Source organism: Kryptolebias marmoratus, linkage group LG20 (genome assembly GCF_001649575.2).
Source record: "Kryptolebias marmoratus isolate JLee-2015 linkage group LG20, ASM164957v2, whole genome shotgun sequence".
In the NCBI taxonomy this organism is placed as follows: Eukaryota; Metazoa; Chordata; class Actinopteri; order Cyprinodontiformes; family Rivulidae; genus Kryptolebias; species Kryptolebias marmoratus.
The window spans coordinates 10,843,594-10,856,235 of NC_051449.1; the positions used below are offsets into that span (position 1 = coordinate 10,843,594).

At 41.7% G+C, this 12,642-nt stretch overlaps 1 protein-coding gene across 2 annotated transcripts in view; it reads right to left on the reverse strand.

Moving 5' to 3' along the window:
* LOC108239640 (laminin subunit alpha-3-like) overlaps positions 1-12,642 on the reverse strand; it is a 58,503-nt gene that overhangs the window by 23,337 nt on the left and 22,524 nt on the right. For both annotated transcript variants that reach the window (XM_017422465.3, XM_017422466.3), the window contains exons 11-32: positions 11,813-11,863; positions 11,673-11,720; positions 10,572-10,706; positions 9,865-9,999; positions 8,870-9,004; positions 8,596-8,648; positions 7,920-8,019; positions 7,060-7,112; positions 6,833-6,938; positions 4,997-5,096; positions 4,756-4,912; positions 4,059-4,197; positions 3,772-3,914; positions 3,507-3,610; positions 3,255-3,414; positions 2,934-3,097; positions 2,717-2,825; positions 2,540-2,637; positions 1,569-1,767; positions 1,306-1,432; positions 1,002-1,150; positions 5-120 (exon numbers count right to left, since the gene is read on the reverse strand). In XM_017422465.3, the coding sequence (XP_017277954.1) occupies positions 5-120; positions 1,002-1,150; positions 1,306-1,432; positions 1,569-1,767; positions 2,540-2,637; positions 2,717-2,825; positions 2,934-3,097; positions 3,255-3,414; positions 3,507-3,610; positions 3,772-3,914; positions 4,059-4,197; positions 4,756-4,912; positions 4,997-5,096; positions 6,833-6,938; positions 7,060-7,112; positions 7,920-8,019; positions 8,596-8,648; positions 8,870-9,004; positions 9,865-9,999; positions 10,572-10,706; positions 11,673-11,720; positions 11,813-11,863 (2,581 nt within the window). The remainder of the gene's footprint in view (positions 1-4; positions 121-1,001; positions 1,151-1,305; positions 1,433-1,568; positions 1,768-2,539; positions 2,638-2,716; positions 2,826-2,933; positions 3,098-3,254; positions 3,415-3,506; positions 3,611-3,771; positions 3,915-4,058; positions 4,198-4,755; positions 4,913-4,996; positions 5,097-6,832; positions 6,939-7,059; positions 7,113-7,919; positions 8,020-8,595; positions 8,649-8,869; positions 9,005-9,864; positions 10,000-10,571; positions 10,707-11,672; positions 11,721-11,812; positions 11,864-12,642) is intronic.

The following is a 12,642-nucleotide window of genomic DNA, read 5'->3' on the forward strand; positions in this document are numbered from 1 at the left end:
CTACTGAGTATAGAATCCATCTGCAGTGCATTGTTTCAAAAAAGCTGCAGATTTATCCAGTGGCTTTTGTTTCAGGAGCTCTGGGGTGTAACTGCTATCAGGAACCAGCATGATATGATCCTAAACAAAACACAAACCACATCAAAATATTAAAAAAAGCAACAAAAATCCAGTTTCTTGTTATATTTTAATGGTGGAAATAGTGAGCAAATCAAAAGGTATTATCAGTTTTGTTTATTGATAAGAGCCGAAAATGGAAAAGTGAAACGTTCTGAACAATGTACAAGCAAAGCTTAACCTGTCCCCTGCTTCAAACAGCCCTGAAGTTCAGGTTTTTCAAAGCTGTGTGGGGCTGCCAGGTAGAAAACAGTTCCTTCATTGTTGTGTTTGGGGTAATAAGGCATGACCCCGAGGAGAGAGGACCGCTGCATGCCAAGTCTTCAAAACGAACAACTCCCAACTGCAAATTTTGCAGCACTGTGTAATAAAAATCTCTTTAAACAATTAAAGGTCTAGCATTCCTTGAAGGGATGCATATCGCTTGAAGGGACTTCAGAAGTTAATGAGTTAATGATGTTAAAGATTTATTAACATCTGTTTGATGATTCATGAGATGTTTTGTCGACAGACAGTTGACTTTAAATAGTTAATGGCAAAATTTTAAACAAAGATCTTGTGTGATTTGTTAGCTTTCAGAATATGTCTTGGGGATCAGTCTTGGCTACTACCACACCAAATATTAGGTCAGTATGTGTAAAACTGACTGACTCATAGCTATTTTTGTGTTTTTAAGGTCAGTTGGCTATGGCAGCAGTCTTAAATTGGCTTTACTCTAAAGGTTATTCAGTTGTAGATGTACATCCAATGAGTTTCTTTCTGCAAGTTTCATTAAAACTCGTGCAGTAGTTCATGAGATATTTTGCTAACAGACAGAACACACTAACACACATAAAAAAACATAATTGTCCTCCTTTGCCTGTCGGCGGCAGGCGGTGACTCACCAAAATAAGAGTCTTCCCAGGAGGCACAGTGACAGAGATGGTAGGGAGCTGCAGATAGTTTGGGTCAAAGTCGAGGGTAATGCGTCCATCAGCAATGACAACCTCCTTACATCCTGAGACCGCAGGGCAGAAGGATGCATTTATCAAACCTGCGGGCAGAAAACAGGTAAAGTTAGAGAAAAGAAATGACAATGTGCTGCACAATAAGACACACACGGGAGGGTGTTAAAGAGTTTGGATGAACTTGTCATGGATCCAGTGATTTCCGCTCCAATTCAAAACTCCAGCTTCATCCCACACTCACCGTTCCACACATGTGCTGCAGCTACTTGCACTTCCACTGGGAAGGAAATATGTTCAGGCTGACGATAATGGACCACGAGCACATATCTGCCCGGGAGTGGAACAGCTGGAGTGAAACGTATCTCAGTCTGAGAAAAAAAGAAATCAAGAAAGATAATTTAAAAAAACAAAACAAAAACTAAAAAATAATTTTTTTGATGCCTAAACCCCAAAATGGATGGCACTGCTCAGCATGACTAGGAAAGCAGAGTGTGGTTTTGACACCTGGGGGAATTTAAGCAGCGTCCCGTCACTTTGGGGCTCGTGGACAGAGAACTGCCCAGACTGCCGTCTCTGCCTCCAGTCTTCATTTGGTCCCCGTGGAGGAGCAGCTGCAAGCGTGGACGACAGCTGCCCATCACGGGCCGCGTGCAGAAGCCAGGCTGAAGACGGCTTGTCAAACTGCCGCAGGACGCAGTATCGACTGAAGACATGAAGCAGAAAGAAGCCGATTTTAACGGAAGTCATGTTTGCTGAGCTCAGCTACAGTGCAGAGATAAAAATCTGTATTGACTTTAGTCAATATGAGCAAATTCAAAATTAAAATAACACAGAACCACTTCCAACTGTGCTTTTAGAAGTCAAATACAATTTTTATTTATGTATTTCTTTGCATTCATGCCTGGTTACAGAGCAGATCACAAAGCTGCTCACAGACAGCTGTGAAATCTGATGTCCAAACTGCTGATTAGGTTCTGAGTGAGTAAATTCAAAGTGATAGAAGGAGGCCTTAAAAGATTCGTTCAGCTTCAGCTACATAATGCTGGTGCGCTGGAGTAATGCCCGCAGCTGCAGAACAGATGTGCATCCCTGTTATTGGGTCTAATCAAGCAACCAGACTGTCCCAAACTGAGGCTTTCAGTCAGAGATGCTAGGCCAAAAAGGTTGAAGTTCTACAAATTTTTTGCAATTGCACACAAATTTTTCCAGCCAGTTCTGTTACGATTAAACATGTGCAGTGGTTTTCTGTCATGATTTAGTTTTAATAAAACAAAGTTTTACAAATAAATTCAGAACAAATTTATATTTACAGTACGACATTTATTATAACACTGACTCATTAAATGTTTCCTTTCCCTTGAATGCAATCCAGTTGGATAAAAAAATATATGTCTAATTGAAACAAATAGGCTATAGAATTAGGCATATTTACTTCTAGTGTGTAAAAAGCATCCAGCGTGATCTTTGGTACTTACTTATCTTCAGTGAAGCGGCCATGAGTGGAGACACACAGCACCTTCGGCTCCACATACTCAGTGGAGAAATCTTTGGCTGGCACTGCATACACTTTATACTACACAGGGAAACAATTTCACTGAAAACATCAGGCCGCTACACACAGTAGATATTAAGTTTATTATTATTTTCCTCACCAGAAGGAGTGACGTTGTGGAAGTGTGCAGAATAATCTCCGTCCGGTGAGAAAGCTGCAGCGTCGCCACTTGATTTCTGCTGTTCACCGCCACGCTCCGGCACAGAGTGCTGCATGGGTCGGCACACAGAGCAGATGAAAACACTTAACTTCAGTTCTCAAAAAAACTGCAAAAATAAATACAGATTCAAAACAGATAAGACATGAAAGCAACTGACCTGAAAGCGCAGCTGTAAATGTTGGCCCTGGCTAAGATCTGGCCTTCTGACTGACCGCTGATCAGTATGTTGACGTTCTGGACGTTATCCACCTCGCTGGCGTACTCCAGAACGAGAGCGTACAGGCCTGGATGAGGCACGCGCAGGCTGAGCTCCAGTCGGGACTACAAGATACAGAACAGGAATATTTTTAGACGATGGAATTTTGACACTCCACATATAATATATTAAAAAAAAAATTCAAGAGTTTTTAGCTCAAGTATTTAATCTTTTTTGGGTTCCATTCACAAACCATCAAGTAAAGTTTTGTGTTTACTGAACCTGTCTCCCGTTGAGAGCGGCCATGTCCGGGTGATCGGGGGTGGGACGTCGCACACGAGCCTGCCTCCTCTTCCTCCGTCCACTCCGGGTGGTGAGTCTTCCCTGCGAGCCGAGCACAGAGCTGAAGCCATCCATGGCTATGTGTTTATACAGCAGGCAGCTACAAGACACATAAAAACCAGAAGAAATTATTATATCCTGCAATAAAAGAAAAACAGGAAATTATCGAATAAATTCAAAATAGGGCTTTACTTTGCATCTGTGTTTGCTGGGGGTCGATATGTGCAGGGCTCGGTGATCTCTTCCTGCAGCAGAGAAGCCTCGTAGTAATCCCGAGGAAGCAGCACCAAATAGTCCTGATGTAGGAAAGTGACAAAGAATTTCACATTTACACTGACAGTCGCTAATTTACATCAAAATGAGACGATTCGTTATGAAGCAGAGGCAGTCTAACTCTTGTGCTTTACTTTTTTTTCAATCAGAAGCTGCACCTGCGTTTTGTTTCTTACGAACTCACCAAGAGAACCCCCTGAGCCCTTATGTGAATGATCCATTTCCCAGGATTCAGTGCAAAAGGCTCAACAAAGCCCTCTCCTGGGACTGTGACGAAGGATGGGGAGGGACTCGGAGGGAATATTACTTCTTTGCTCTGATCAGGCCCTGCAGGGCAGCGAGCACAGAAAACTGCCATGTCACAAAAGGCTAAATCAACACTGAGACACATAATGAGTCCAAATACGTGTAGGGATGGGTTAGAATTGACAGTTTGATGGTAACTAGTAGCACTGTAAGAGGCAGCCTTACCTGCAGAGCCTCTGTTAGTGGTAGTCCTGATGCTACCAGGCACACTGATGCTGCTGGGGTTAATGAACCGCAGAACCACGCGGAACAAGTTCTGCCCGCTGCCTTTGGGATCAACATGCACTGTTACTCTGACGTCACTCTGCAGGGATGACAGTTACACACTGACTGCGGTGGGTTGGAGCACACGTCGATGACGAGGGGTCGTTAGGAGGAAGAATGGCGTTAGGGCGAGCGGAGAGCGATCAGAGCGGGGTTACTGAGCAGGCAGGAAGCGGGGGTGAAAACACAGTTAAAGCAAAGCAGGCCCTTCACTTACAGTCACAGCAAGCTTCAGCTCCGTCCACCACCAAGATCCGTGCTCTCACCACCCCCGTGTGTTGGGGTGCGGAGTAGCGCATTAGAATGTGGAAGGGTCCAGGAAAGCTGAGGCTAAGCGTTAGAATCACCTCCGGCTGAAGACAGAGAGTGTTAGTTCTAGGAGCTGATTCCCAGGTCAGCTGTGAAACAACAGGAGGCTGTGCGCTTCGTGGATGGATTTGATGTGCAGACGCAAAAGCAAAAAGATTTATCGTGGCATCAGAGTGGACTAAGAAAAGAAACCTGCAGGACTAGTACAGCCACAGATAATCCAGGAAATAAACTCCTTCAGGCGGCGCTGTGATTCTCACATCAAACGTGTTAATATTAAAAGGCCAACCTGAGCAGGTGACATTATGGCGTAACCTCTCCAGCTGAATTCTGGGAATTCTTGGGGGTCGAACCCAAAGCGTACTGGTCTGGCGTTTGGTGTGGTACCATCCTCCACCTCAAACTTCAGCTGGTGCAGGGTGGGGATATAGTAGCTGGGTGCTGGCCTTATCAGAGAAAAACATGTTTAATGTCATACATAAATGATGTATTTCTTTAACAAATAAAAGAATCTCAAGGAACTATCTTACTCTGTGCATCTTTGGCCAACTATATTTCTCCGACACTGACACTGTCCAGACCTCTCATCACACGCCGTGTCGATTGTACCCCCCACATCACACTGACAACCTATCAGAGGAAAACATGGACTGACAGGTAATCTAACAGCAAGCTGATAAACACTCAATGTGGCTGAAAGTTTGTTTATCAACTGAATCGATTTAGCTCCACTTTCCTATTTTTCTGCTTCTGATTAAAACCATTAGGGGTCAACAAAAAAGAAAATACTGCAATATTACTGTGTATATTCTGCAAATATGTCTTCAAAACCTAAATATTAAGGCTTAAAACAGCACCAAAGGTCTCGAATGCTACCATAACATATATAACACAGTTTCAGAACTGAATGTGAAGAGGCAGCTGACCATTTTGTATGTGCTTTACACCGGTTTACTGAGAAACTAATGTCTTTTTTTTTAAATATTAGTTTCCAAAAATCAAACAAAATAAACATTTATGTGCATTTAACTCAACCTAACTAAAAAATATATTAATTGTCCTGCCTCCTCATATATTTTTGTGCAGCTAACTGTATTTATCTGCATATTATTCATGCTTTCTAAGAAGGTTTCAAGAAGTTTTGATCACTACAATAAGTGTGCATGCTCAGATCTAAGACATATACAACAGTTTCTAGGATAATAAATGTTATTAATTGTGACTGTTTTCCCAGATTTATGCTACTTTAAACTGGCTTTGTCTCCTTCTTGATAATTCCCTTTTCAAAAAGATAAGTGTAAATGCTTTACAAAGATATCCATCACTGACTCAGCTTCTTTTTTTTTTTGTCACAGATGTGGCTTCAGGTGTTTTGGGAAGTGATTTACGGATGCCTGCGCATTCAGGCTGAACTTCTTCCCTGTGTTTTTTGTTGATCATTGTGGGTATTGGGAAAAAATTATCTCTGCTATTTATCTAACTGTCTTTGGGACCTCTGTGCAAAAGGTTAAAAAAAGATAAGATGAAAACACAGAGGAGAAATGTGACGGCAAAGATTTTTTAGCCTTCACTGGTGAAACATTATGAAGGACTTTAGGGAAACTTTAGCTGTGCACATAAGGTTAGAATTTTTTAAAAAGCCATAAAAGTGTTCTTGTAGTTCATTTAAAAAAAGCATATTGTATACTTTTATTGCAGGTTATACAGATGTGGACAAGAGCAAGATTGGTCATTTAAAAAGTACTGAAAACAAAGAGGAAGAAACACAAATTATAGTTGTACAAATATGCTTATTTGAGCTCCCCTTCTTTTTATTTATAGTACTGACATCAACTTCTATTATCAGGACTGTAGGAAAAAGAGTTCAGCATCATTATGAGAGTTGTGGCAAAGAATTATCTTCTTTCCTCCCATAAAGGATGATCCAGTGCATCCTTCACTTATTAATAAATCATAAAAGAAGCAATGAACTTCTTTGTTTTCTATTTAAGTAAAAAAAAACAGCTTTTATCTCAGATGCCATATAAACACTTTCACTCAGTTAGTAAGTTTTAAACTGAGCCATCCTTTGCCTTTAACTCATAATGCGGCAGCTTCTGACACTGGCCCATTCTAACTCTGTCTTGACTCGGGCCTTTTCGCTTCCTCACCCCCTCCAGCTGACATTAACGTTGTGAGTATTATTCATGTAAATCAGATCTGAGTTCATTCCAGCCTGAAGGATAAGCCCCTGCTCTGACGGGTTAGAGATCAGGAGCAGAAGCTTTGTTACAGATGAGAGGTTTCAGGATGACCTGAATTATCCTCCTCTGCAGTTTTTCTTTCATTTTTATCTACGCTTACAAGCTGTTGAAAGGCACTCTTACCTTGACAACCAAAATAATTCTTCTTTTGCAGGAGAAAGTAGCCATCCTTGCAGGAGTCACATGCGTGGCCACAGGCGTTCGGCTTACAGTGACACTGGCCACTTTTCTGGACAAACAGATCGGCAAGCAGAAAACTTGAAGCAATGCCCTCTAAGCTTTTTAAAGTCTTTACATCCACACAGCATAATGTAATCAGACAGAGATGAATGGGTTTGAAAGTTTGTCACCTGTTCACATTCTCCAACGCCACTCAGCGTCCCTTTCGGTTCACACTGACACTCTGGTATGAGGGGACAGAGAGGGGGGGGGGACAGGTTATGAGACTGTAAGGTGGGACATGCGGTGAATAGACTCTGATTACAGGCTTTTCCAACATTCACAGGTGAAACCCAACAACACAAAACCCTTCAATGTTCAGAGATCTGCACATCAAAGGTCCACAAGCACAGATTACTGCACAGGGAAGAAACAGGGAAGAAAAAAACTTTCCCTGAATATCCGGCCACAGTAAACCTGAGGCATTCTTCAGATATTAAAAAGGCTTCTTGTCTCTTCAGGCGGAGTGGCAAAGATAACAATCTCACAAGAGAGCAGAACTGTAACACAAGACTGGAAGAAGCCTGGTGCTAAATAATAAACACAACCTTTTGTTTTCTTCAATATGACCTCTTTTTACGTGATTAAGGCAAACATTTTGTGCCATATGGTTTAAATGAGGACAGTCAGGGTGCATACTGGATACAGAATGAAATCTCACACTTCTGGTTGAGAACTGTACCAGGAGTTATTCTTCTTCTCCTCCCCCCCCTGAGGGACAGGAAAGCCGAGCCTGTTGACAGGGGTATGTTGACATATTCTTGGGTAAAAGGTTTCATATCAGAGCCTTGTCGGACTGCTTCTGGCAACATGACAAGCTGGTTAAAAATGGGGTCATGAATAATCCTGTTGGAGGAGAAACAGGGTCCTTTTTTTTAAAAGACTAAGCCAGCTAAGCTTTTGATTTTTGTTACCTCTGCATTTTTCACAACTTGACACCAATTCCTAGTTTTTTTTATTATTATAATTATTATTATTTCTGGTGACCCACCGACGCAGCCATGAGGGTTTTCTGCAGCGAGGTTCCAGTAGAGAGGTTTACACCTGTCGCACAGCGTTCCTTCTACGTTCGGTTGGCAGCGGCAGGAACCCTGAAACAACAGACAGGAAATCTAAGAAGTGTTGAGACTGGAAGCTCCCGCTGGAAGACGGGATACATTTGCTCATTATCAGATTGATGAAATCAGTCATGAGGGCCTGATTTGTATGACAGAGCAGGTACTTCATGCTGGAAACCAGCAACTTTACGTTCATTCTTTTATGCACAGTATGAGTTAAAAGTAGAAGCATTCAAATAAGTAATCGTCATCGTCCACTGCCAAAGGCGAAAGGTCCCTATAACTCATCAACTCTGTCACGAAGGGGCAATATGCATTTCTTCAAGGAATGCTAGGCCTTTAAATACTTCATGTGATTGTTGTTTCTTCCTCTTTAAAATGGAAGGAAGCCTCTTTTCCTTTTTTAATTCCCTTCGCGTCTAATGTTGAAAAGCATTTTCTTGTTTTACAGTTTGATAATCTGACCAAAGTTCAGCTGCAGGACTATTAGTCCGAGGGAATCCACACCCAGGTCGTGTTGGAACGACTTCTCGTTTTCCAGGCTGACAGGAACTCGAGGGAGATGCGGCTGAGATGAACTGAAAGTAAAGTTTGCTGTGATTTTCTTACCGTTTGAGGATCCGACACGTCTGTTCCTGCTGTGTTGCACACGCTGATGGATGCTGAAAATTTGACGCACAGTAAAAGAATGTTAAAAAAAAAGTCAGAAACGAGAGGGAAAATATGACAAAGACAAAGGCAGCTGCTTTGATATATTAAAAGTAGTTTTTTAGTTTAGCTTTTTCTTTTGCTGAGCCTCATCAAAAGCATTTTAGCTTTAATAAGTCTGAGTTAAATGCTGACTGATTGTGCCCATGCATTAAATCTTTCTAGCAGATCCTACCTGAGCACTGGGGGAACCTGAGCCCAGAGGCACAGTAATCACACTGCTGGCCCGTCACACCCTGCAAACACAGGCACTGGCCCGATAGCGGATTACATGTTGTTCCATATGAGCCTTCTCGTGAGCACTGGCAAGCTGGGGATGAACAGAAAGCAGAATTTGTACTCCTGCTATAATATATTTTGATTCACATGAAAACCAAAGTTCGTCAGGACTGTAGAGATGAGCCTGTTTATTTTAAGAATCACATTTTCTGAAGCGATTCCCAGATGTTTATTTTTAGGAATCCCATAAATTCACTTCTCTCCATCTGCATCAATGTGAAAAATTAGCACAAAGGACTAAATAGGATTTTAATGGACCGTGTGGGAGAGTGAAGTTTTTGTGCTCCCGTGCCAAGAGAAAAGCTCAAAGTGAACGCACAGAAAGTCACAGCTTTATTTTTCTTCCTACGAGGATTAAAATCCTAAACGTTTGACAAAAAAGGTGACTGGACTTTTTTTATGGAGCTTTTTGATAACATTTCATTCAGTTAGTTTCTGGATGAAAACTGGAAAGTGCAGAATTTCAAGCTTCAAAACAACCCTCAGGAGGGAGAGTGATTTGGTTGTGAGTTTAGCTTGCATGAACAGAGCAACTCACTGCAGTTTTAAAGCCTGAAGCTCAAACCTTTTAACAAGAACTGAGGAAGCTCCTTGGATGAGAAGCGAAAAAACTCCTAGGATGTTCCATGTCCTAGATCAGTGGTTCCCAGTGCTGGAGCTGGACCCCACCAGGGGTCACAAAGGGTCAAGTTTGGGGTCTTGAGATTATTTCCAGAAACAAAATTAAATTTGATAATAATGGTAGTTGTCATCATTATGCCCTCGTTTAATTGGCTTAAATGCAATGTTTGCAAACTTTAGCCAAAGATAGTCGGGGTTATTTTGTGGGTCGGAAGCTGAAAAGTTCTGGAACCACTGATCTCGACCAACACAGATCAGAACCTCACTCACCGGCACAGTCTGGATACCCGTAGTAACCCGGTGCACACTGGTCACACTCCTGTCCCGCGTAGTTAGGGAGGCAAATACACTGACCGCTGGGATCACACACACCTCCAGCCACACCGGCCCCATCACAGCGACAGGCTGAGAGAAGAAACAATCAAACTGAACCCAATCAAATCATTTCAATCTTTAACTCTATCTTAGCTTAAAAAAATAAAGTCACCGTTAGGTTTTAATTTAAACCTAACACATGATGATGCTGGATATTTTATGTGTTTTGGAAAATTAGTTGAGCAAAAATATTCAAGATTTTGAAAAATAATGCGTGGAAACTCAGTCCAACGAAGAGGTGAGGTACATGGCTCAGAAAGGTAAACATCTTCTGGGTCAAACAGGGAGAACGTTAAAAACATCCTGATTATGAGGATATTTCTTTTTTTTTTTCATTTTCTGTTTCTTTTTCCCATACATATAGCTGATTACCATAATCCTGCAAACCTACTTAAGTCATGTAAAAAATAGTAAAACCAACAGATCAAATTCATTAACCTCTAATGTGTAACAACTATTTAAAAACATCTGTATTGGTCAGACTGCCATGTAAAAACAAAACTAGGTTTACCTTTAGAAATGAACATTATGGTTTACATTCATATTAACAAGTAACATTAGATGTTTGGGTTTTTTTCGTCCTCATTCTGCATCTCTCTCACCCTGGCAGTTCGGGAAGGAGTGGTACCCGGGTCGACATCGGTCGCACCGCCTCCCCTCCACTTCCAGACGGCACAGGCAGCGTCCAAACGCATCACACCGGGTGTACGCCGTCCCTTTGTAGTCACAGTTACATGCTGCACACAAACACGTCGGGAAATATTTATTCTCACAGCAGAAACAAACCATTTAAATACAAGAAAATTCAAGTGAGCTACTCTGATAAACGATGAATCCATAATTAGCTTCAAGCACCACCGTCCGATGAGCTTCTCTCACGTTGTGGCCCACAGTGGTACAGATACGACTTTGCAGAGCCTCGCCTGGCGTTGGTATGTGAACAGGCTTGGCACCAGGACTGAGGCGTTACCAAAGAGACCGCCACAGTAAAGCAGCTCCACTACAGTAAAATCAGCTTTTTTAGAGGCTGGTGATGAAAATTTATCTTACAGGATAAAAAAAAAAGTTGTTTATACTAAGTAAATATTGAGATTACAGAAAAAGACATGAGGTTTAAGGTCTTTTTTTTTATATAGAAGCAACCATATTAGTCAAAACGAAACCAGACAAAAGAATTTCAAACAGAGGCCACAACTAATATTAGCCTGATTAGTTCTCACTGAAGAGTCCCAAATGACTGCAGCTACCAGGAGACCACTTGAGGTTAAATCCCCTCAGACGGACCACATCTTTTCTCGTTGTTACTCCGAACAACTGCGTGTTATCTGCCGTACATTCTCGTGTTATGCCAGTATTCTCGCCATCCCATCAAACCCAAACGCAACAGAGAACAGGCTTCAAATGGCCTTCGAACATGACCTCACACATTTATACTTTAAGCCTTCAGGCGACTGAACTCCAGCACACGTTCTTCACCTAAAAGCAAGCTCAGTCAGACTCAGTGGTACCAAGCGGGATCCTCTGCCGTCGGTTTTACCAGCCTGCACTCTTCCTCCAAGTTAATGTGAGCCATAAAGTGGCCAATAAAACGCAAAGCTTTTCTAAGTTGTGTTTTCATGGACAGAAAAAATGCAAATGAACAAGCAATAAAAAAAGCAGCACGACCATAAAAATCTCTTTATCTCAGGTCTAACCAGACTCACGCTGACAGCTGGGTGGGTTGAAATAGCCTGACGGGCAGGGAGTGGGTTCTACACGAGGAGAGGAAAAAGAAAAAAAACTGTTTACGCGTAAAACAGAATTGTGTTGTGACAAGCTACGAAATTCTGCTCACTGAACTTACCCACAATAGGGCCTGCAGGAGACTTGGTGGTTGTCAGGTATACGGGGTATTCTAAGTACAAAAAAATTAAACAAATTAAGATCTCCAGTTATTGGAGACTGTAATTATGCCTTATTAGCCGACATCAGTCATAGTCTGGAAAAAGAGGCAATCATCAAGGCTGAGCTAATGGCTAGTCAAACGAGGGCTCACTTTATATTGGTTTTCAGGCTAATGCAAAAGTGTAGACATTTCATATTAGCTAATATAGCATTTTTTCACACCCCGTATGACATTTTTTGAGATGTCATTTGCCTATCCTGGAGGACTTCTGCCTCTTTCTCCATACTCTATGCTCGATGACTGATAAGGTGCAAACTATTGATAACTATTTACCAAAACATCACTTAAAAAAATGACTAGACAACTTATCCTGTAGTAGAGAGCTCTTTGAACAAATATTCTCTTTGGAGAAACAGAGTTTAATTCTGACAAGATTGGCAAGCTAATGGCTAGTCAGAGTGGGGTCAAGAACAGTTGTTTGAAAACCACTTTGGTTTGGACCCTGCTCAGACTAGACATTAGCTCGTTAAACCGTTCCGTATTAAACTCTAAAGTCCTCTAAATGGAGGTCACTCAAGGAGCTATCTACAACAGGTAAGATGCTAACTGTTCATAACCTCTTCACAGAACCCCCGCTTCAAAAAATCTGAACCATTGTTTTAATATTTGACCTATATTAGACAACAGAGAAGTATCTGTTGAATCCCAGATATCCTGCTAATAAAAGTCAACATGGTAAGTCTGGTTTTTCAGTGCTCACTGGCTTAAGATAAGAAAGACCACTTAAT